A 23,801-nucleotide genomic window follows, 5' to 3' on the forward strand; every position below is an offset into this window, starting at 1 on the left:
ATGGGTTAGAGTATAATTCCATATTTGTAAATGTACATACGTATCTGTGTGTTAATAAATTGTGTAATTTATAAGCTTTACGTGTCTCACATATTAAGTTACACATTATATATATTTATATACACATACATATATATAAAGTTTGACATACACACCGATATATGCTGCATAAAGTATATATTACATTTACATACACACATAGACACACATGGACACATATACATATTATAGGCATAAGACAAAACCAACGCCTCTAGAGGGTGGGATAGTGGAAAGGTAGTTTTTATTTATACTTTCAGAGGTAAACTTCTAATTTGTTTGAATATGCTTAAATTAGCATTTATTGTTCCATAATTTATCTTTTTATAAGTCTAAGGGAAACAAAACAGATTTTACTTTGAGTATAAGTACTGTAAAGTTAGTAATACTCTCTCCGTCTCTAATTCATATTATCACATTTGCTTTACCTAACATGATGGCATAAATAAAAACTCATTTAATACTGGAGGATTTAGACAATAAACAAGCAGTGGCCAGGTGTCGCTTAAATAATGAACCCTTCAGAAAAATGGGAAAATAATTCAATATGTGAACTATAGCTCCCTATACTACTTCTCGTCTTTTACCCCTTTCTATAAATTTTTTGTTATAATTTAAGATCAATCATTTGGTCAAACTAAAATTCTAAGACATACTTATGAAAAGAAAGGCAACCTTTCACCAAAAAGACAGCATACTACAAAAGATCACATGGCACATGTTAGGGTTATAGGGCTTCTCGCCTTTCCTGACATACAGTCTTTCCGAAGACTAACGAAGCCTTCGTTATTGACAGAGATGCTATGCGTGGGTCAGAGGTTCAACATCACCGCTTCAATATTTTTTCTCATTTTCAAACAGATTTAAAAAATAGAAACAAAAAGATGTAAATATTTTCAACTCGTAAATTACTGTGAAGTGATTCCCTCCCTCAGAACAGACTGGGTGTTTCCTTTAAATTTTAAATACCATTATATTCATTCACATAAAAATCCCGGAAATAAAAAGACTAATTCTCCACAATAAGCTCAGGGTTATTTGCTGACAATTCCAGTTTACACCATTTGAAAAGGTACGCACTCTGCAATATCAGCCATGTACTTCAAAAAAGAAAAAGAGAGACAGAGACAGGAAGGCAGGAAGGAGGGCAGGAAAGAAGGGAGGGAGGAAGGAAGGAAAGAGAATAGTTGATACAAAGCAAAGGGCTACAAATAGAACCTTAAGGAATACTCACTTCTCAAGGCAGAAATAGCAATAAAGGATAAAAAGATTAAGTGGGATGGTGTACTATTCACAAAATCCAGGACATGGAGGGCATCTGTGACTTTTCTTCCATCCTGTGTCCCTTCCCTTACACTAGGGCAAGTATTTCATAAATTTATACTAGAGGTGAGTATATAACAATGGCAAGAAGAAATAAAGAAATACAGAAAGGTTAAAGAGAACGAGAATTTAGAAAAGATGACTGATTTCAGCAAATAGGACGTCAGGAGGTATTTTGAAAGAGAACTGTTTAGTAATATCAGTAAAAAGATGGAAGCAGAATTGATAAATTCATGGTCAGAATGAAAAATAGACATGATGCCTGTATATAAACTTTATTTTTATTTTTTTATTTTTTTGTCTTTTTTTTTTGCTATTTCTTGGGCCGCTCCCACGTCATATGGAGGTTCCCAGCCTAGGGGTCGAAATCAGAGCTGCAGCCGCCGGCCTACACCAGAGCCACAGCGACTTGGGACCCGAGCGGCGTCTGCAACCTACACCACAGCTCACAGCAACGCCGGATCGTTAACCCCCTGAGCAAGGGCAGGGACCGAACCCGCAACCTCATGGTTCCTAGTCGGATTCGTTAACCACTGCGCCACCATGGGAGCTCCTGTATATAAACTTTAATGAAACTTTCTACCTTTGGCTACCTCTTTATCTTCCAAGTGGCAATTCAATACAAAAATAATTACTGATACATTCAACCACCCACTGTTGTCTCCATCAAGGTGAATTTTTATCTTTTTTTTTTTTTTTTTTTTTTTTTTTTAGGGCCGCACCTGTGGGCATATGGAGGCTCCCAGGCTAGGGGTCTAATCGGAGCTGTTGCTGCCAGCCTACACCACAGCCATAGCAACGCAGGATCCTTAACTCACTGAGCAAGGCCAGGGATCGAACCCACAACCTCATGGTTCCTAGTTGGATTCATTTCCACTGCGCCACGATGGGAACTCCTGAATTTTCGTCTTGTTTTTGTTTTTGCTTCTGTGTCTGTCTTTAATGCTATTTGCCCCGTGGATCTCCTCCTGATGACTTCCAGCTAGAAATAATTTCTCTTTTGTCTGAATGCCATGATTCTTTATTGTTGCCTTAGAGCACTTAGTACTTTCCATACGGTTTTAAGCATGCTTTTTTAATTGGGTGATTTCTTTAAGGGTAGGATCTGTCTGCTCCTTGGTGTTTCTCTCAAAGAATTAAGCCAGTACCTTTTACACAGATATGAAAAAGGAGGGTCTGTTATTACTTGAAAATACAAATCAAAGGTAAATGAACTAATCACCATGCGCAGACCAGCTCTTATTTGTTCCATCAGTCAGCACTCAGTCCTTCAACCAAGATATCCCCAACACTGTGTGAAGTTCTAGGCACAGAAAAAGCTCCTAAGGAGCTGACAGTAGGCGAGAGAAAGTAGAAGATAATGAGTACCAAAATACCATTTGATAAATGCTATACCTATCACAATGTGGCTTGGGAGAAAAATAACGATGTAACTGCTGCTGCTGCTGCAGCCACGGCTCTCAGCATCTACTTTCCCAGGGTGGAGGAATCCACAAGCAGTCAAGCCTGGAAATGAACTCTGAAAAGCTAGTAATATATGCAAAAAGGTCAAAAGATTATTCAAATAACTATAAATATATGCAAAAAGTCAAAAGATTATTCAAAAATATTCACACAAGAGTTCTGTTGATTCTAAAGTTACTGTGAGAATTGCTGAATTCTCTACACCAATGGAAATGCTTTAAATCTGTATCTGCCAGAGAAGAACAAATGACAGTGAAGTACAGAAACACTGCGTTGTCTGACACATGGCCCGAAAGGAAGCATGGGTAATAACGGCGTGTGCCATGCTATGGCTGAAATACAGTATTCTATGGAAAGGGGCAGACAAGGCTTGCAAACTGTGAGGCCAGGAATTAGTATTTTTGCTAGAAGGTCTTTCATTCTAAATCAGTACTACTAAGAGGTAAAATGTATCCGTAAGTGATAGGACAATAGACATTCACTCTAAATCCATAAAGATGGATCATACATAAAAGACAAGGGTAGTGATATAAAGTTCACAACAGAAAATAATTGTAAATATTCTCGTACTGTTAGGGAACTATGTCTACAAATGATTCCACATAGTTATATAGCAGAGACTTTTACCTTCAACAGAAACTTTCATCTCGGTTAACTCATGATATTTCTGTGGTAGATTACAAAAAATGGTCACAGAATTCCACAGACCCCCATCAAGAGGTGGAATTTCCCCTCCACCCCTTGAATTTGGTCTTAGCTTTGTGACTTGCATTGGCCACTGGGACATCAGCAAATGTGACACAAGCAGAGGCTGACAGGTGCTTGCTCACAGAGACTGGCCCTCTCCTGCTCCTCTCTGGAACCCTGAGACTACCACGCAAGACCCGTGAAGGATGAAAAACCAAGAGGGATGAGCTGTTCCAGTTGAACCTCCCAACCAATTAATCAGCTTGCCAACTGCCAGACATGAAAGTGAGGTCATCCTAGACCATCTGGACCCAGCCAAGCCAGACTAGAAAAATCATCCAAATTCCTGACCCACAGAATTGTGAAGCAAATAAATGATTAATATTGTTGTAAGCCATTAAGTTTGGGGAGGTTTGTTATGCAGCAAAACCTAACTGACATAAACTCATTTGCATAATATTAAAAAGTACATCTCAATAGGCTGTTTTGCCTTTTGCTTTTACCTATTACTTATTCTCCCATGAACTGCAAATTCCTTGGTAACAGAACTGTGTTCATTTCTCCAGTACTTGTCACAAGACCTGGTATAGAGTAGATGTTCAGTAAATTTCTTTAATTATATTGATTGGTTTATTATTGGTCCCCGTGTATATACACATAGAATCAGCACCAGCAATCTGAAAATAATCTAGTCTGTTGTACTAGTCCTCCTAATCTCTTAGAACTGATTTAAGGTAAATGCTTAACCAAGAGATCTATCTTAAATGTACTAAGGCATTTTGACTCTTAAACACAATTTCTCCAGAACAATACTAAAATAAGTTGCAGTGACCGTAAGAGGAGAAGAATTACACTGGAAGTAGGGTGGGCACCATAAGACTTAAATGCTTACAAATGCCTCCCGGTTGCAAATAATCCTCACGGGTTAATCTTGCTTAAAAGATGTTATAATATTACAGGTTCTTCTAGATTAGGGAGATCAGAGCCCCTGAAACTAATTAAGAATTATTGATCATTTTGAACTTTTGAGTGTGTGCCCCACACAGGGGGTTTCTTAAGAGTGACAGATAGAAATGGCGCGTCTCTTCCTGAGCATTTTACCTTACCTTCTGTTCACACTTAGTTTCTAAGAATTCCTTAGCCACTCTGGTTTGAGATGGACCATTTGGGCTCTGAAAGCCAACTCTTTCACACCTGTCCGTGTTTGTTACCGCTTTTAATATCTGTTATAGAAATATGTGTGCACATGTGTGTTTGTAGCTAAGGGGAGGGTGGGTATAGAAGCTTTTCCTAAAAGGGGAAAAGCAACTGGCTTTCTGGGAGACCTCTCCACCCCCACCTCTTCGCAGGCAGCCGGGGCTAATCCTTCCGTGTTTGATTGGAACAGCTGACCGAGTAGCTGGCATATCTGAAGGTCTCCAGTGGACTCATGTTGCCTCTGAGCTGGGGCCACCTTCCTCTTTTCTAGAGCTGATCCTGCCAGCTGTCCTAGCTTCTGTTAAGGCACAGTGGAGGAGGTGTTAAATGATACAAAAACATACAGTGTCATGAAAGAGCTCCTTTTACTGCATGTAGCAGTGTGACTTCATTTTTCTCCCATTCCTTTCCATAGCAGCAGGATTTTATACTGTTAATCCTAACACCTGTCTCTGCCGGAGACAGCGAGAAGGTTGTGTGTGTGTGTGTGCATGCATATGTGTGAGCGTGTGTGTGTGTGTGTGTGTGTGAGAGAGAGAGAGCGCATGAGCATGCGCGTGCGCGCAGTCACGCCCAAAAAGAAATAGAGAAATAATACCAGTCCCACCCGCCTTTCCACGTCTTGGATTGGGAGTGTTCCCTCTGACGTACTTAAAGCCTCGAATATATAAATCATTTTCGATCCTGGATACTTTGTGCTTCATGCCGTTTGTGTGTGTACCACTTTAAGGAGCCTGTGTTCCCTTTCTTGGCTGTCATTCTCTGCCTCTTGAGTTTCTGGAGGAGTTGTCAGTTTAAAACCAACAGTAACAGCAATCTCTAGTGTAGTTTTCAGTTTATAACTAGTAACTGAGCTGGAGCTAAATTTTTGCTTTTCCCTGAACATTTCTTCTGTGTAGTGTTGAGTCTTAATTGGGGTGGAAGCCTGAGCTGAACCAAGCTCCTCTCTTCATCATCTGAGCCAACATACCTATCCGCGTAGACTGGAAGTCAGCCAAGGATTTTTTGGTGCTACCTAGTTCCTTTGCACAGGACAGCCAGATCAAACAAGGCGAAAGCTTAGACACTTTTTGTACTCTCTTTATCTGAAGATTTTTCCCCCCCTTTGCTATGTATGGTGTGTATTGTATGGATTATCAATATCCTGTTGTCCAGGTAAGCTAAGGGTTATAACTTGTTTTCTAGATAGTAATTGATTGATGTGAGGGTTTTATGGTGGGATGAAATGCTTATAAGTTTCCTGTCTTCTGGCCTGGTACCATTTAGAGCATAAATTTCCCAAAGTTATTTGCTAGTTTGCTCTAACGGGAAATGTGAGTTTTATGGTATTAAAAGGGCTCGGAAAGGGTGGTTGCTTTCAATCCTACAAGTTTTGAAGCTTCAGGGATTTGTGTGTGTGTTGGGGTGGGGGAGGGGAGTTACACACGTGTACGTGGATGTGTGTTTTAAAGGGTGGGCTTGGCATTATAAATATAACATACCTAAGCCATCATATATATCATAGTAAACTTCAGGTTTCATTTAGAGTAAATGAGAAGCATAGACGGCAGTTTCCAAATGTAGCTGTGTTTTTCAGAAAGGTAACATACAGTAGAGGGCACTCTCTCCACGTGCACCGTAACATTTTAGACTTTCGTAATGAAATTATTGCCGTTTTAGTTATTAACTTGTTAAAATCTAGAATCATGGAAAAACAAGCCTTTATCAAGCATATTCAGAGTAACTAGGTGCCTTTAAGTTAGTAGCAGGAGAGGGTGTGAAGCTGAAGCTAAGGATTCTGATTCAAGCTCCAGTGTTAACCACCTACCTCCATGTTCATGTGCAAATCACTTCATTTTTCTTGACTTCACTTTCCTTGTGTATAAAATGAAAGGTTGGACCAGATGATCATGATTCTGCGAAATGTTAATTGTGCTGAAAATCTAGAATAGGAAACTAAAAACGATTAATACAATTCTGAGTTATAGATGCTACTTGGTTTCTCAGTTTCATTTAGTTTGTTTTCATGACATTTAATTATTTTCTCCTTTCAAAAAGCCATTTCTCCAATAATTAGCTTCTCAGTTGTGGTTTGGACAGAAATGCATAGGGTTAAAGGAAGTGACAAACAAGCCAGTAGAACATCTTCTTAGGTATTTGGGACCTAAAGGCCAAAGCAGGCTATTTTTAATTGGACCTGTTGAGGAAGCCTTCCAAGTGAACTCACCCGTCTCCTTCAGGTCTTAAGCTACGAGTGTGGAAGCCACGTGGGAGGAGATGTGGTTCTGCTTCTTTAACTATATTCCAACACATTGGTCTATACTCTATGTTTTATACTAACTATATAACTTTCCATTCTTTTGAGTCATTCAAAGCAAGTATATGTTTTCCATAATGAGGTTTTGATATATTTATGGGTCTCATTTCTCTATCAACTATTTCTCTACTGGCATAAAACAATAGACGGGTCTATGTTACAGCTTAAGGCTGGAAGTGTCATGAGATGAGATTTGAAGCAAAGCTTCTTACCAGTAATCATTGATGTGCTTTTGAAGAGAAACATCTGTGAACAGTAAATTTCTGAGACCCAGCTAGTAAAGTAAGGGACTTGTAGTAACTGGAATATAAGTAATATAAAAAACCTGAAAAAGTAGAACTGTTCCCAAAGAAGATTGAGGTGTTGGAGATTTATGAAAAAAATAATTGTAATATGCAAATACATTTTTTGAGGTAGAAAATTGACCAAATGCCCCCCCAAATAAAAGTTGTGGAGTGTATTTAAGGGTTCTTGTTTAGAAATTATGACAAAATTAAGTCTTTTATAGTAAAATTTCTTTCATTGATGATAAAATTTGCCACCCCAGATCTTTCCAGTCACTAGGACTCAACGCTGGTAAATGTGGTGTCGGTATTTGGAACAGCGCTTTCCTGACTTTGCTCCATTTGGCAGGTTTATTCTACCTGAAATTAATATGGTAGCTTAGAAATGCAAGTAATAGGATATTAAAATTTAAGAGTACATTCTCCGTCACATCAGGGCAATTATTAATGTGACTGAAAAAGCAGTTTTAGGTTGAAGGATCCCAAACCTCCATAACAGTCAAATTTATTAATTCTGTTAGGGTAACAGGTTTTTTTTCCAGTGCATTTAAAAATGAGTAATATATTGTTGTTTGCTATCCAAACGCTTATCTCAACTATAGTTACAAAATTTTCTGTTTCGCTTCTGTTATATTCTTATACTTAGTTAAAACAAAGCTTCTCATCGCATACTACTTGTGGTTTTATAGCAATGCATTATGCAATTGGAACTTATTGAGGACATAGTTGAACAGTTTTTTTTTTTTAATTAAAGGTTTTGCACCTGTTTTTTAAATTAAGTATTTCTATAATTGCCAATGTTGAGAAAATGAAACAAGGTGAGTTCTCAACATAGGACGATGAAGTGTTTTAGGTACTTGACCTTTTATAGCTCTTAGGGTTAATAAAATCATACCTGTCTTAAGAGTGTGCAGTTGAAATTGCTTATTTTATTAGTTTTTTATGGGACCAGATCTGGGCAAAATCAGTTTAAAGACAGGCCAAGTGAGTCGATAGGGGTGTGCTAGATGGGATTTAAAGGAAAATGAATATAGTCTCCCTACCCATAAAAAATCTGTTTGAGAAAGTGTTCTTGAACTTATTCTTTTGGATTAGACATTTATCGCCTCTGACTGGATAGTTAATATATAACTTGTTAGGATAGCTACTGTAAAACAAAACAAAACAAAATAACAAGTGTTGGCAAGGATGTGGAGAAATTGGAACCCTTACACACTGTTGATAGGAATGTAAAATTGTACAGCTGCTATGGAGAACCATATGGGGTTCCTGAAAAAATTAAAAATAGAATTACCATATGACCTAGCAGTTCTGATTCTAGATATATAGCCAAAAGAATTGAAAGCTGGGTCTTGGAAAGATATTTGTACACCCACGTTCATAGCAGTATTATTGTCAGTAGCCAAAAGGTAGAGGTAACAACCCAAGTATCTGTTAATACGTAACTAAACGTGGTATATACCTACAGTGGAATATTAATTATTCAGACTTAAAAAGGAAGGAAATTCTGATGTAGGCAACAACATTGATGAGCCTTGGGGATATTATACTAAGTGAAATAAGCCAGTCACAAAGACAAATACTGTATAATTCTACTTATATGAGGTACCTAGCGTAGTCAGATTCATAGAGACAGAAAATAGAATGGGGCTCCTGGGGACATGGGGAAGGGAGAGTTATTGTGTAATGGGTATAGGGTTTCAGTTTAAAAAATGGAAGGAGTTGTAGAGATGGATAGTGGTGTGATGGTAGCAAATTATGAACATATAGTTGACCCCTGAATAACTTGGGGGTTAGGGACACCAGCCCTCTGTGTGGTTGAAAAGCCTCATTTGCAACTTTATAGTTGGCATCCATATCCGTGGTCCTGCATCCTTGGATTCAGCCAACCGGTGAATGTTGTACATATTCAGTGAAAAAAAACCTGCCTGTAAGTGGACCTGCGCAGTATAAACCTGTGTTCTTCAAGGGTCCACTGAACTATATACTTAAAAATGGCTAAGATGGTAAATTTTATGTTATATGATAACTGGTTTTGGAAGTGAGAGTTTCATCTATTATAGTTTTTAACCTGTCACTCATTGAACACATTGGCACTGGTTATCATTTTGAGGTAACTGGTTGGAGGGAGAAGAAGCAGGGTCTTAACGTTTTTGGAGGCGTAGCTAAGTATCCTGATTTGGTGGCTTAGGACAGCCAAGTACAGCTTAAGGATATTAGGCATCTGGAAGAATGAGAGGCAGAAAGTGGCCTATCTAAACGTTTGCCCAGAGAACGCTCAGGTCTGCGGAATGCTGAGTCAGTCAGGCCATAGGCTGGCCGCTTCTTCATGGGAGGGTGACCTTGGTGTAAAGGGATATGTATACATTTTAATTTCTCATTTTGAATTGGTTCATTGCTCACCAATTTTTTTTTTTTTTTTTTGTCTTTTTTTAAGGCCTCTCCTGCGGCATATGGAGGTTCCCAGGCTAGGGGTCGAATCGGAGCTCTAGCCGCTGGCCTACACCACAGCCACAGCAACCTGGGATCGGAGCCGCGTCTATGACCTACACCACAACTCACGGCAATGCTGGATCCTTAACCCACTAAGCAAGGCCAGGGATCGAACCCGCAACCTCATGGTTCCTAGTCGGATTCATTAACCCCTGAGCCACGACGGGAACTCCCAGTTTTTTTTAATGTGTATCATGTGTTAGTTACTACGCTAGGTACAGGGATTTAGCGATGAAGAAAACCAGCAGAATCTCCAGTAATTCAGTAATAGAGACATGGCATATTTTATTATTGGAGAAACAGTATGCTTCAGTTTCATAGATGAATCATGTATTTTTTTTTATAATCTGGTTATTCATAAACTTGTTTATATCCCACCCTTTTAATACTTATCTGAGAACCTTTTCTGTAATCTCCCAGAAAATACAGAGAATGTACACGTTTCAGTTGTATATATGACTCTGGTTGTCTAGAGTTTGGGATATTTTAAAGATATTTTAAAGAGTATATTATGTGAATCTAGTTAATAATTTCTGAAGTGATGTTTTCTAATTTTTTTGGCCTTATCTGTGTCTTAGTGTATGCTATCTGAGGTCTTATTCTAAAGGTTTGATTTGGGGGACAAGAAATAAATAGGACAGTTATTTGGTTTTTATAAGCATATAAGGTCTAAAGCAATTGATTTCAAATTTTGCTTTCACCTTTTTTTTTTTTTTAGAATGGGTTCTATTTAACTGAATCCTGCCTAAGCCAGAGAAGAGAAGCTAGGGCGTAATAGAATTATCTGCTTTTTGGCATTATTTATATTGCAGGGAGTGCTGGGCAAAGGATATTGAAATAGTATTGTCTTAGAGATGCTTCTGGGAAGGTATTTAATATCTTTTAGTCTATTAGGTGTAAATTAGGTATAAATTATTATTTACACCTAGGGTTATTGTGGGGGGGTGGGTGCTGTGAAGAGCCTTTTTTTTTTTTTTCTTTTTTTCTTTTTAGGGTCACCCTCCCATGAAGAAATGGCCAGCCTGTGGCCTGACTGACTCAGCATTCTGCAGACCTGAGCTCAATATGAAATAATGTCAGGAGTTTCCCGGTGGCCTAGCAATTAAGGATCTGGCATTGTTACTGCTGTGGCACGAGTTTGATCCCTGGCCCAGGAACTTCTTTATACCACAGGTGTGGCCAACAAAAGATGTACAGAATAGTAAGGTCGGAATTTACAGTGCTAAGGATGAAAAGAAAGGGCAGATTTCAGAGAAGTCAAGGGACTTGCTTCTGGTTTGGTGTGGTGTTGAATGAAGTGTCTTGAAAGGATTCCAGACTCTCCATCAGATTTGGGTTTGAATCTCAACTCTTCAGCTTGCTAGCTGGCTTGGGTGCATTTGGTCAAGAGACTTAGCCTCACCTAGTCTTAGCTCCCTGTCTCTACAAGGAGATTCAAATATCTTGTCTTAAGGGTGAAATGAGCTAAGAATACATGTAGTTGCCTGATAAGAAGCCACCACAGAGTAACAAATGATACCTCTTTTACCGGTTATAACGTTTACCCACATTTCACCAAGAAAACACGTGTGGTAGAATGAGTACTAGAATCCAAGCTTCACACACACAGGGATTTTTATCTCCTTTGTCCATTACCCCCAGGGTCTAGAACAGTCCCTGGCACATACGTAGTAGGCACTCAAACATTTGCTAAACGAATCAGTGATTTGGTTTTCAGAATTTAGTTTTGGACTTTTAAAATAGAGGAATTTGTTGGCTATCCAAGTGGAGATGACCATTATTTGTGGACTATCTAAATGGAGGTGACCGACGGCAGTTGGTTATTTTGAGCTGGAGTTCAGGCGAGATATCTGGCCTGGACATAGAAACATGGGGTCATCAAGGTAAATGGGTGGCAGTCGAAGCGACGGGATGGATTACATCACCTGGAGCAAGCAAATTGCTCAACAGGAGGCTCCGGGAACTGAGGACCATTATTTAACTTTTTTGAGACCTTGAAAAAAATCTGATGAATATTGTGGACTCTCTCTGCACAGAAATGCCTAGAAGAGAGCACCACGGTGCCTGTGTGAGGAACTGTACACCTTGGATATGTAGCAGAAGTTCCCATTGTGGCTCAGTGGTTTAAGAACCTGACTAGTATCCCTTATTCAGTGAGTTAAGGATCTGGCGTTGCCAGAAGCTATGGCAAAGGCCTACAGCTGCAGCTCCAATTCAGCCTCTAGCCCAGGAACTTCATATGCCACAGATGCAGTCCTAAAAAAGAATTAAAAAAAGGATCTGGAGTTCCCATCGTGGCGCAGTGGTTAACGAATCTGACTAGGAACCATGAGGTTGCAGGTTCGGTCCCTGCCCTTGCTCAGTGGGTTAAGGATCCGGTGTTGCCGTGAGTTGTGGTGTAGGTTGCAGACGTGGCTCGGATCCGGCGTTGCTGTGGCTCTGGTGTAGGCCAGTGGCTACAGCTCCGATTAGACCCCTAGCCTGGGAACCTCCATATGCCGCGGGAGCGGCCCAAAGAAATAGCAAAAAGATTAAAAAAAAAAAAAAAAAAGGATCTGTGGTTGCAGTAAAAAGAGGTCCTAAGGTGACACCTCAAGCAATACCATAGAGGGTGGGCAGAGGGAAAAGGGTACGATGGGGAAGCGAGTGAACAGGGAAAGGGGAAAATCAGGGAAGACTGATATCATTGGAAGCTGAGAATAAGAGTTTCCTAAAGGAGGGAGTGCCAAATGCCACAGATAAGTCAAAGAAGGGGTTAAATGTCCATAGAATTTGGTCTTTGGTAACTCTAATAACATAAATATCCATTGAGCGGCATTGGGGAAAGGAAGCTGGGGTTACGTGAAACACCTAAGACATTAGACAGGCAGAATTTTATTTAGCAAATATTTATAGTGTACCTGCCATATGTCCAGGCACTGTGCTGGGAGCTGGGGATTGATCTGTGAGGGCAGACATGGTCTCCTCCCTTAGCTGACATTTTTATGGGGTATTTGCTGCCCACCTCCCCTAGCTCCTGCCCAGAAAATGTCCTGAAATGAGTTTCTCCTTGGGATGCTCCTGGGCACACTCAGCCACCAGGGGATTCCAGTGGTTCTGCTGGGTCAGATCCAGGCTGTTCAATTGCTCTTCTCTCACATGGGCACGAGGGAGCGATTGTTCCCTGTAACACCAGCCTTTAAAGTCAGGGACACGCTTCAGAATACCCTCAAGTTTGTACAGTGCATCAGCAAGTTGATGGAAATCACTTTAATTTTTGTTTAACTTTTAGCTCATGCTAGAACTCTTTCTTGTGGTAATGACTTTTGAAAGTTCATTATTTGCAGTGTAAAATATTGGTCCTAGATGTAGAAAAGAGGCATGAATACCAGGCCTAAGAAAACCTTTTTCATAGTCCTAGATTTTTTGCATGTGGGAATCCCTCATTTTTATTTTCTAAAAATCTCGTCTTGGGCCTTTGTTTCTTTTCATACGAATGGAGGCTTGCAAGCCTCCAGAGAGCCATGGCTTGCAAAGCAGCGTATGTGTGTGTGTGGTGGGGAGTGGGGGAGTCTGTCTTCTTGATGCTCCAGGTCTTTTGCCCCTCACACTATCCTGGACCAGTGGATTCAAAGAATGGTATACAGTTCATTTCAGTTTCTTGTATTAGAAATGAAAATGTAAATAATTATCCCATAAATATGATTTAGACTTTCCCAAAAATACACTGCGTTTCCCTGATTTCCAGCGAAATTTGCATACCTCTTTTTTTGTCTTTAAAATTTTTGACTGCATTTTATATCCAAATGGACTTGTCAGTTGCACATGCAGAGAATGTAATATGTACTGTCTTCCAGATGATTTCTAAAAACTTTAATTAAGAATAAACCTAGTTCTGATTTATTTCTTTTAATGTTTTTTTTTTCTGGTGGTTAAAGATCCCATCCTTTTGTACATATTTCTTTACACATTATGGATTATACTAAAAGTACACAGATAGCTGTAAAATGCCCAGAATAGTGCCTGACATATTATAGGTTCACAGTACCCAGGTTCTCCAGGTTCTCCAGATCATTTGGTAGTTGCTGTATTCTTTTCAAAATTATTAAAATGACTATTAATTCGAATGGGAGCATGATGATGTTATATTGGCACTGGGCCAACCAACATTATTATACCACACACTAAAAGCCAAACAGTCCTCATTGAGACAGCAAAAAAATGATGTCTTCTCAGTGTGATTTGTGATTTTTAATTTTGATTTTTTTATGTGTTTACTTTTTAAATAGGCATCTTAATCTAGAATTAATTTCTTTGCTCTTTGGGTACTCTACTAGGGATTATAACATAATAAATATAGCATAACTAAGAAATGTAATAAAACCTTCAGGATTTTATTTCTTAGAATACTAAAAAAAAATGAGAGCATCTTTATGTTTGAGAAGAACATCATAAACTCATCAAACATTCCCATAGGTTACTTTGTTTGAATATTTAATAACAGAAAATAGGGAGATTATGATGCTTATATTCAGAGGTTAAAGACTTTTCCAAGATCACTTATAAAGGGGAGAATTAGGACTTTGACCAGGACTTTTGGACTGAATCATACCTTTGATGCTTTTTTTCATTACGACTTTTTACTAAGAGAACTTAGAAGAAACTCTTATATTCAGTGAACATTCTCCCAAACCTTCTGCATCTAATAAGCACTCTAGAGTAACGGTCAGTAGTTACAGTAATGGCACAAATGTCATGGTATATATGTCAGTGTCTGTAAGAAAGGGTTTATGTTTTTCAGTAGCAGCTGAGATGCAGAAGGCTGGGGAACACAAAGGGCACATTCTGAGTTAACTACAGTTTTTAATAAAGCTGGAAGCCTTGAGCAGTCCAATTTGTATCCACCTTAAGTTTCTTAAGCAATCACCTTTTTCAGATCCCCCTGATTTTTTTTTACAGTAGAAAAAATAAGCTCTTAAATTACCTCCCTTCTTTTTCAGTCCTTTGCAGCCATTAGACTGGTTTAGGACAAGCAGGTTCTTGCATATTTCCATTCCTTGAAAACCTTCCAGTCACGGAGCAGCTTTTCTCATCTTTTATTAAATCCACTGCATCTGTAGACTGTACATCAGTGGAAATGTTTTTTTAAAAATAATTTCTCTTTCATTTATTTATTATCAGATATTCTTAGATGGAATATTTTAAATCTGTATTAACTGTGGTAAGCTGCCGTGAATACTTCCTGTGTATATAATTAATGCCACCATCGCAGATACTCACTCCTTAAAATATGCCTGCACATGGCGCCTGCCCTTCCCTCTCTCCCCCTCCTTCCCTCCTCCTCCCTCTCTCCTCCCTCTCTCTCTCTCTCTCTCTCTCACTCTCACACACACACACACACACACACACACACACACACACGCACGCACGCGCAAAGCACACACCAAACTGCCATTCTCCAGCAGGCCTGTTTCTGGAGTTGGGAGATGTCAGCCTGCGGGGAGGGGGCGGGGGGAGGAGGAAGAGGTGGGGCTCTACTCTGATTAATTACCTTCGGCATTCAGGGGTGGGGCTTCCTTCAGCCATCTGCCTGAGATATGGGAGGGAGCTGGAGAAAGGAGGAGGGGGAGAGACTGCCAGAGAGGAAGAGAAAAGAAAGGAAGAAACACTAGAAAGAAAAAGGAAGGAAAACGGGATAGAGGGAGAGCAACCGCCCACCCTTAAAGAGCTAGGCTGGGGGGGGAGGGGGGAGGAAGGAGAGCCGTGGAAGGTGTGCCCCAGCACGACTGCTCTGAAGTGTTCATCTTCTGTGCCATTCGGTTTATGGAGAAGAAGAAAATGGTAACTCAGGTAAGATTTGTGTTTCCTCCGTGTGTTTCTTTTCTTGTTTCTGAGATCTAAATAAAGATATGGGGGTGGGGCATAGTCACCAGAGTTTTAATTTATTAACCTTTTAGAAAGGGACAGAATTATTGCTAGCAGCTGAAAAGTGTTCGTCTGTGCCTGTCGTGAGTCGTGTGTGTGTGTTGTGTCCGTATCCTTTTTTCTCCCCCCCTCCCCAGCTCCGTAGCAGATTCCTGTTTCCTGTGCTGTGCAGCTGGAGCTCAGTTAAGACCCTGTGGGGATTGGTCTACCTCTTTGTCTTGGTTCTGAGGAGAGGGAGGGAGGGAGGGACCACAGAGGTAGGGAGAGATTCTTGTAGACTGCCAAAAAGAGGGCAAGGGAGCTCACTTCCTTTTAAGAATTGCAGAAGAATTTGCGTTAGAGGGAAATCTCATTCCGGATTCACTTCGGGTTCTCGGGATTGGCTGTGGAATTGTAGTTCTGCTCCCTTTGCTTTAAATGGCTTATTAAAAATGAAGGCTGGAAAAATGTTTCATTTTCGTGTCTTTGTTACTGGCAGAGGATGTTTTCAGTGAGAGCCGTAGCATCCAGGTGCAGCAGAGCCCTCCCTGGCAGAAGAACAAGTCTGAATGTATAAATGACAGTCCACGGGCATTAAAAGACATCTGAAGGAGAGGGAGTAGGAAATGAAAGCGCGCTCTCTCTCTGTCTGTCTCTGCCTGTCTTTGGCTATGCCAGGCAATAGCTGCATTTTAGCAAGTCATTCCTGACAGATGGAAAGGTGAATATTCTTCCCTGATTTCCCCCGGCAGTGCTCTTTTTCTTCTTGGCAACCTTCTGTATGTCCCTTTATGCTTTTTTCTTTATATGTGGGTTGAGAGACTGATTTATCAATGAGGATTATTTGCATTGTGGCACATTCATGTCATTTAAGCTCAGACTTAGGATCAGTTTCACTCCAGGCTTTTATGCTCTGTAGGGAAATTTCATCACTGGACAGTGGTTTTCCTTTTAAGGAGGTTGCCTTTTTTTTTTTTTTTTTTTTTTTTTTTTTTTTTTTTTAAATATTCTCTTGTCTCGTTTCTTAAGTCACCACCGGAGGGCGAGAGAGTCAGCTGGCTATCTGGGTAGAGGCATCATTTTAGGAGCTGGAACCCTGTCCAGTTAAATGTTATATAATGCCCCGCAGTGCTGTTTGGAAGGAGGTAAGGCGTTAGGGAGATTTTCCCAATGTGACCTAGAGGAAAGGGAAGTTTCAAAGAATAATATCTTTCCAAAGTCAGTTTTTTTTGTTTTAGCAGTTGCTCTTCCACTTTCTTATCCCTTCATCATTAGCCTGATTAACTCGTTAATCAAAACATTGCTCTGCCTTTTAAAAAAGAGAAAACGTGTTTCTGGCTTGTCTTTGTTGCTTGGGAGACAATACTTCTTAACCCGGGAGCCCACATCCAGCTTTCCTTAACTGCCATATTAGAGGGTACAAGCGCTCTTTCTCAGCTACTACCAAAGCCTTTTCAACTACTTAACTTTCCATTATAGATGTTTTTAAATCAGTGAAAGAGTTATCTAAGCTAGGACTTTTTAGAATCAGAGGCTTTCCATGGCCTGTTGGAGCATTTCCCCTGAGTTCTAGAAGAGCAAGTGTGTACAAGCCCAAGTTAGGGTGCACAAGCATTTGCACACCTAGTATTGTGCTCTTAATAATCAGTATTGAAGGAAACTATAATTTTAGGAACGAAGCAGAAGAGATAAGTAGGAACTGGGAAGAGGGATTTCTTTTTTTTTTTTTGGTGGTTAAGAATTCTAGTAGATTAAAATCATGATTTTCTCAGTGCGTGTGAAGGCTGAAGAAGTAACTCATTTTTGCCTATGCTGAATTTATACAAAGTATAGAACATCAAATTTGTGAATTTTCACTATGCCAGCATGTTTGTTTTTTGTATACACTTTCTATGTTAATATAACATACATAGTTGATAGTAATCTAGAGGGGGAAAAATCAAAGGAAATAACCCATAGGCCAGATTTTTATTTGTCCAGGTGATAGGCACGTGGGTTCAAGTCCCAGTCTGAGTTCTGGCTGGGTTCAAGTCATAGTGTTGTCAGTTTTGCTATGGATTTTTTTCTGAGGAAGGGGTTATCCTATTTGTTGTTGAAAGGGAAAGTGTACTAGGCCTAAAGGGGTTTCTTTGGTTTTTGTTTTTCTGAGCCAGACCTCAAATCCCACGATTTGGTAATGATATGTCACATAAGCTTTCTGAATAGAAATTATCTGCAGTGTTTAGGGTTCAGTTATCAAAATTAAACAGTCTATTGGGGTCTTTAGTGTCTTAACTAGTATATTAGGAAAAGTATTTAGCTATCTTTTCACTCTTTTGTCACCGGGTTCCTTTCTTTAACACCTCTCTCTGTCCTGTACTATCCATCGCTTACTCGGTGCCAGAAGGTGAAGGACCTTCAGCAGATGACGTTCTTGTCACACAGTTAGGTGCACACTGTGCAGGCTTTACTATGTAGGCTCTGGTTTTATGAGGCTGGGTTTTGGCTTATAAGGCTCTGTTATAACTTATCAGAGCTTTGCTTTTAAAAAAAAAAAAAGCAAATGGCAGTTTAATTACAGGATTCTGGTATAGTAGACAGACATGCCTGTGTGACTTTGGGAAAAAAATAACTTTTTCTCTGTCATCCGTGTCTATGTTGCAGGAGTATTTCCCTGAGATGCCCTCATTTCAGAACGTGTAAATCAGATGATTGCATCTCCTCACATCTGTGAAAGTAGTAACATGGAATAAAAAGAAAAAGAGAATTCATTCTAGGAATATGTGTCAAATTAGAAAAACAAAGTTATAAAATGACTTCAACACCAATTAGTAAGAAAAGGTCATCCTATTTGTTGTTGAAAGGGAAAGTATACTAGGCCTAAAGGAAAAGATTTTACGGCGTGGATGTGAAAGAAAATTTTTGTACTCTACTGTAGCTGAGGACTGCCAGTTTCTGTGGAATACAAAGCCCCCCCTTTCTTGGACAGCTCAGTGCTTTGCTGGCATTTTCTGCAAAATCTGTTTTCCATCAGGACCAAGAGGAGGGAAGGTGTTAAGAATAAGGGAGGTTGGAAAGGGGGTTGCTGCTCCTTTAAATAGTGCAGTGAGCCCATGTGGCAGCAGGCCGCTTGCTCGGGAGTGTATTCTTTTGTAATGAATCACCAGTTCCATTGTCTGCTATCTCCCCTCTTTGTAGCTCTGTAGCTCGGAAGGCCCTGAGCCTTTCACCTGAGCTGCAGCCAGTTCCCTATTCTGTTCCTGGGTGGCTGGGAGGAGCGGAGAGGGAGGGTATTTTATGCTTTAATTAAAGACAGATAAGAGAGGGCAGGTATGTTTTGTTTTGTTTCATTATCTCTTATCTTTTCTGTTTTGGTTTGGGGTTTTTTTTTTTTTTTTTTTTTTTTGAAATGACTTGGAGTGGGGCATCCATGCTCTGATTTTCCTAAGCATATCCTATTTCCTGTGAATTTTGAACGCCCTCAGTGATTATTGAGTCTCCATTTTGTGGCATTGCTTTAAAGTGATTCCATTCCCCCGAACCTCATCCCACCCTTCATCCACAGAGCTCTGGCCACACTGTTGGTTTTGGCACACTTCCACTTTCTATGGGCTGCGCAGGACTCTGGGAAGTTGGGGCATAGGCGGAGATTGTGGCTTTGAGACTAATTTATGTTCCTTTACAATGAACCAAAAAAAGCCTCACTTTTTCCAGAGATTTGGTTTCTTTCTGAATTCTTCTACAAGGCTCCATATCTTCAGTTATAACCATTTCCTTGCCAAGGCCAAGACTGGCTCATGAAAAATATTGCTATTCTAAAAATTACTCGGCTTCCTTGAAAAAATACCCAGAATTCCATAAATGTGATTAAATCTGAGCAATTTTGACTTATTAAATCACTTTTCTTCCCATCACCTCCATGCACCAAAAGCACACACTTTTTTTTTTCCCTATCCCTTTGTTTTTTCCTTTATCTTTCTCCTTAGTTTTGCAGTGGAGATTAGGAGATCTTAGTGTTTGACGGTTTTCTCTTCGGGTTTGTATTGCTACAGAGGTCCCCCTCCGTGTTGAAAGGTAAATGACACTCCCCATCCCTGTCAGTAGCTTAGTCCTGGTGTTGTTCCTCCGGTTGTCTGTTCTTCCCTGAAAATTGTTGTTTTGAATGTAGCAACGTTGTTGTTGGGTCTGGATGATCAACTTTTAAGCAGTCAGAAATTCTGAGGTCTGTTATCATGATACGTTGTTTCTATTTCCCAGATACTTAAAGGTCCCTCTATTACCAATAAAATGGTTAAATTCTGGAAACCTTGGAATGAAATAATTCATTAGAGGTCATTGCTAGAGTGAATCATTTAAAATGCAAGTTTGATTTTGTTGCTCCTGTGCTTTAAACTTTCCAGTTGTTTCCCTTCGGACTCAGAGTAAAGTCCTGTGTCCTTACTTTAGTCTCTAAGACCTTGAATGATTGGGAACCTGCTGTCTCTCTTGCTGCCCTTCTCTCCCCTTATTTCGCTCCAGTGATACTGGCCTCTTTGCTCTTCCTTTTAACACACCTTGCATCTTCCTGCTCAGAACCTTTCCTTCTGTTTTTCTCTTAGTCCCAAAGGTTCTTCCCTCAGATACCACATGGCTTCTCAAGAGCTCTCCTTTGACCTTCTTATCTGAACTTGAATTCCCCAGCCACTTCCTATCCCCCAACCAGCTTTTTCTTCACTTATCGTTGATATTAGTGTTTGTCATTACTTATGTTTGTTTGCTTGTTAATATCACTGCTGTCTCACCTCTCCAAAGAATATAAGCTCTGTGAAGCAGGGACCTTGTCAGCAGTCTGTTTTATTCCCAGTATTTAGAACCGTGCCTGGCACAGGCAAAAATAATAGCTGATCTGCTATCTGTATATATGATGCATTCCTATCAGGTACTTTACCTACATAGCTCATTGAACCCTCTCAACAATGATATGATTATCCCCGTAGTACAGAAGAAGAAACTGAGGCATATCATGGTTAGATAACTTGCCCAAATTTTAAGCTACTAAGAGATATGGTGGGGATTCACATCCACAACTAGCTTGGGAATCTATACTTTTAGCGACCGTACCCTAATGCCCTTTGCAGGTATTACGTAATTCAGTTAATATTGGTTGAACATGGGGATGAATGCGTTTAGGTGAGACTCTCTGATTCGCTTCTGGAATTTCCATCTCTGATGTTGTTCAAGGCTTTGATGGAATACTTGGCAGTAACAAGGAATTCACTATAGAATAAAATGAATTTATTTTTCTAGTATTACATAATAATGTTAGATTAGATTATAGAGTGTATATTATGCATTAGGCACTATTGTCAGTACCTCATATAATGCCTTTTAGCAGCCTTATAAGTACCATTAATGTCCGTATTGTAGAAATTAGGAAACAGGGATACAGAGAAGTTACGTTAACTTGGCCAAATTGGCAGCACCAGAATTTAAACCCAAGGAGTTTGGCCCCAGCTTCCCCATTCCTTAACTACCACTAATAATTGCTGTTATTGAAACAACCTTTATTTTTACATACCTACTTTGTACCAATTTTACATACAAATCTCATTTATATACATAACAATTACTACATTCATATTATGTGTCACTTGTCAGTCTCTTTTTGAGGTAGATGGTGTTTTTCTCATATAGTAGACTTTGAATTCAAGAGGTCAAGCAACCTTGTAGTTCTGGGAACAGACAGGGATAGGTTTCAAATTGGAATCCATTTAATTCCAGATTTTCATACTCTTCCATTATACTACAAGCCCTCCAGAATAAATGGTTCCATTAAAAAGCAGCAAAGTTTTCCTTATGGTGAGCTAAAAATCTGTTTTCATTAGCGTCTTCTCATTCTTTCTATTTCTAGCATCCAGGGTCACATAGAGTGGCTTCATCTCTCTTTTTCATAAAACCAAAATATCTGGAAATAACTGCTAAGTGTTCTCCTTAATTTTCTGTTCTGTTTACTCATCTTACCGACCTCCTTGAATTATTCCTCCTAGAAACATACTGTTTCTAGAGTCTTTACTGTCCTGGACTAATTATGTCAGTTATATGAAGGATTTATCATTTCTATCTAATTACTAAGTACTATGAGTATCATTAAATATCATTAAGTATCATATCTTTGTTATAAGTTTTGTTTTTTGACATGTTTGACTTGACTCAGTTTTCATAGCTTATTACCAGGTAGTGTTGTCAGCAATTTAGAATTTATAACTTTAAAAATGAGGGTATATTATCCTCAGCGTGTAAGTAGGATAGTATTTTTCTTCTCCACTTTAAAGAATCCCATCACCTGGTTGCAAGGATCTACCTGTCTTCTAAGCTCTGGGTCTTGCTTAGATCCCTCAAAGGTTACTAACACTGAAACTGACTTTTTAAAAATACAACTTTGAAGATGGCAATTGGACCCTATTAAAAATCAGCAAATTTGGAGTTCCCGTCGTGGCGCAGTGGTTAACGAATCCGACTAGGAACCATGAGGGTGCAGGTTCGGTCCCTGCCCTTGCTCAGTGGGTTAAGGATCCGGCGTTGCCGTGAGCTGTGGTGTAGGTTGCAGACGCGGCTCGGATCCCGCGTTGCTGTGGCTCTGGCGTAGGCCGGTGGCTACAGCTCTGATTCAACCCCTAGCCTGGGAACCTCCATATGCCGCGGCCCAAGAAATAACAACAACAAAAAAGACAAAAAGACAAAAAAAAAAAAAAAAAAAAAAAAAATCAGCAAATTTGATCACTTCCCTTGAGATGCTAAAATTGTATCAGAAAAGAGTGGTGAAAAGCCAAAACTGGCAATCACAGTCTTTTAAAGCAATAGCAGCAGTAAATCATGGTCTTATTTTTCTGTTGAGAATAAAAGTAAAACACAACCAAAAAATAAACCCTTGAAAAATATTCTGATTTAGTATTACTTATAAATCAAATACCTTAGAAATATTCTTAGATTAGCTTTCTTTGGTATATTACTCTTTTTATCATTCCTCTTGGGTTTTTTCAAAGGGCTGTCAGTTTCAGAATATTAGACTAAAGCTGCTTCTTTACTTAATGGCCTGGGAAATAGATACAGCTAGACTGCTATTAACAGAAGGAAATACAGCTTTAAAATTGTAACTCGAAATCGTATAAGTGAAGATATTTAATTCATTTAGAATTGCAAAGGGTTTCCGTCGTGTCTCAGTGGTTAATGAACCCGACTAGGAACCATGAGGTTGCAGGTTCGATCACTGGCCTCGCTCAGTGGGTTAAGGATCCAGCATTGCCGTGAGCTGTGGTATATAGGTCAAAGACACGGCTCCGATCCCAGGTTGCTGTGGCTGTGGTGTAGGCCAGCAGCTACAGCTCCTATTCGACCCCTAGCCTGGGAACCTCCATGTGCTACAGGTGCAGCCCTAAAAAAGACAAAAAAAAAAAAAAAAAAAAAAAAAAAAAAGGAATTGCAAGATAAAGTTTTTCAACCAAAATTTGATATTTTGTATATAAAGAAATATTTTAGAAGAAAATATGGAAATGGAAATCAATAACTATGAAATTAGAAAATAATACTTTTATATCCACAAATAACATAACTGTAGTCTTTTATCTACTATTATGAGATATCTTGTAAGAAGTTCTGAACAGAGAAGCTGAGAATTAATTGAAGGAGACAAGGTTTTGAAAGACTCCTGTAGAACAGAAATCCATAAACATTTTCTGTCAATGGCTAGATAGTAAATGTTTTTGGCTCTGCAAGCCATGCAGTCTCTGTTACAACTATTCAGTCTGCCATTTCAACATGAAAATAGTCACTTCTAGTAAAATTTTATTCATGAACACTGAAATTTTAATTTGGTATTATTTCCATGTATCACAAAATATTCTTCTTTTGAATTTTTTCAACTATTTAAAAGTGTAAAAACCATGCTTAGCTTTCAGGTTGTACAAAAACAGGTGGTGAGTCAGCTTTGGACCAAAGCCGTAGTTTGGCAGCCCCTGACTTAGAGGGATGCAGTCAGGACACAGCTTCTAGCAGCTTTGATAAATCATCTTAAATCCCTGTTAGGGTGAAACCCAGATTTGCTCTCTTATTTTTCCCTTCCAGAAAAGAGGAAGATTCTTTTCCTTTCCTCACTTGCTGTCTCCCTCTTCTCTAGCCCC

General features: G+C 39.4%; 1 protein-coding gene across 50 annotated transcripts in view; it reads left to right on the top strand.

Moving 5' to 3' along the window:
- The window catches only part of RBFOX2 (RNA binding fox-1 homolog 2), a 272,076-nt gene that overhangs the window by 160,413 nt on the left and 87,862 nt on the right, over positions 1-23,801 (top strand). For 14 of the 50 annotated variants that reach the window (XR_014845235.1, XR_014845234.1, XM_005663829.4 and 11 more), the window contains exon 1: positions 15,355-15,612. The exons of 28 other annotated variants lie outside the window; for them this stretch is intronic. Coding sequence is in view for 20 of the 22 variants with exons in the window: in XM_005663829.4 (XP_005663886.1) it covers positions 15,586-15,612 (27 nt within the window). In the remaining 2 variants the exon portion in view is untranslated. 50 annotated transcript variants of the gene reach the window in all.

The sequence above is a fragment of the Sus scrofa genome, chromosome 5 (genome assembly GCF_054392235.1).
Source record: "Sus scrofa isolate SSC_HxYL_T2T_F1_AM1 chromosome 5, Sscrofa_HxYL_maternal_Yorkshire_Landrace_v2.0, whole genome shotgun sequence".
In the NCBI taxonomy this organism is placed as follows: Eukaryota; Metazoa; Chordata; class Mammalia; order Artiodactyla; family Suidae; genus Sus; species Sus scrofa.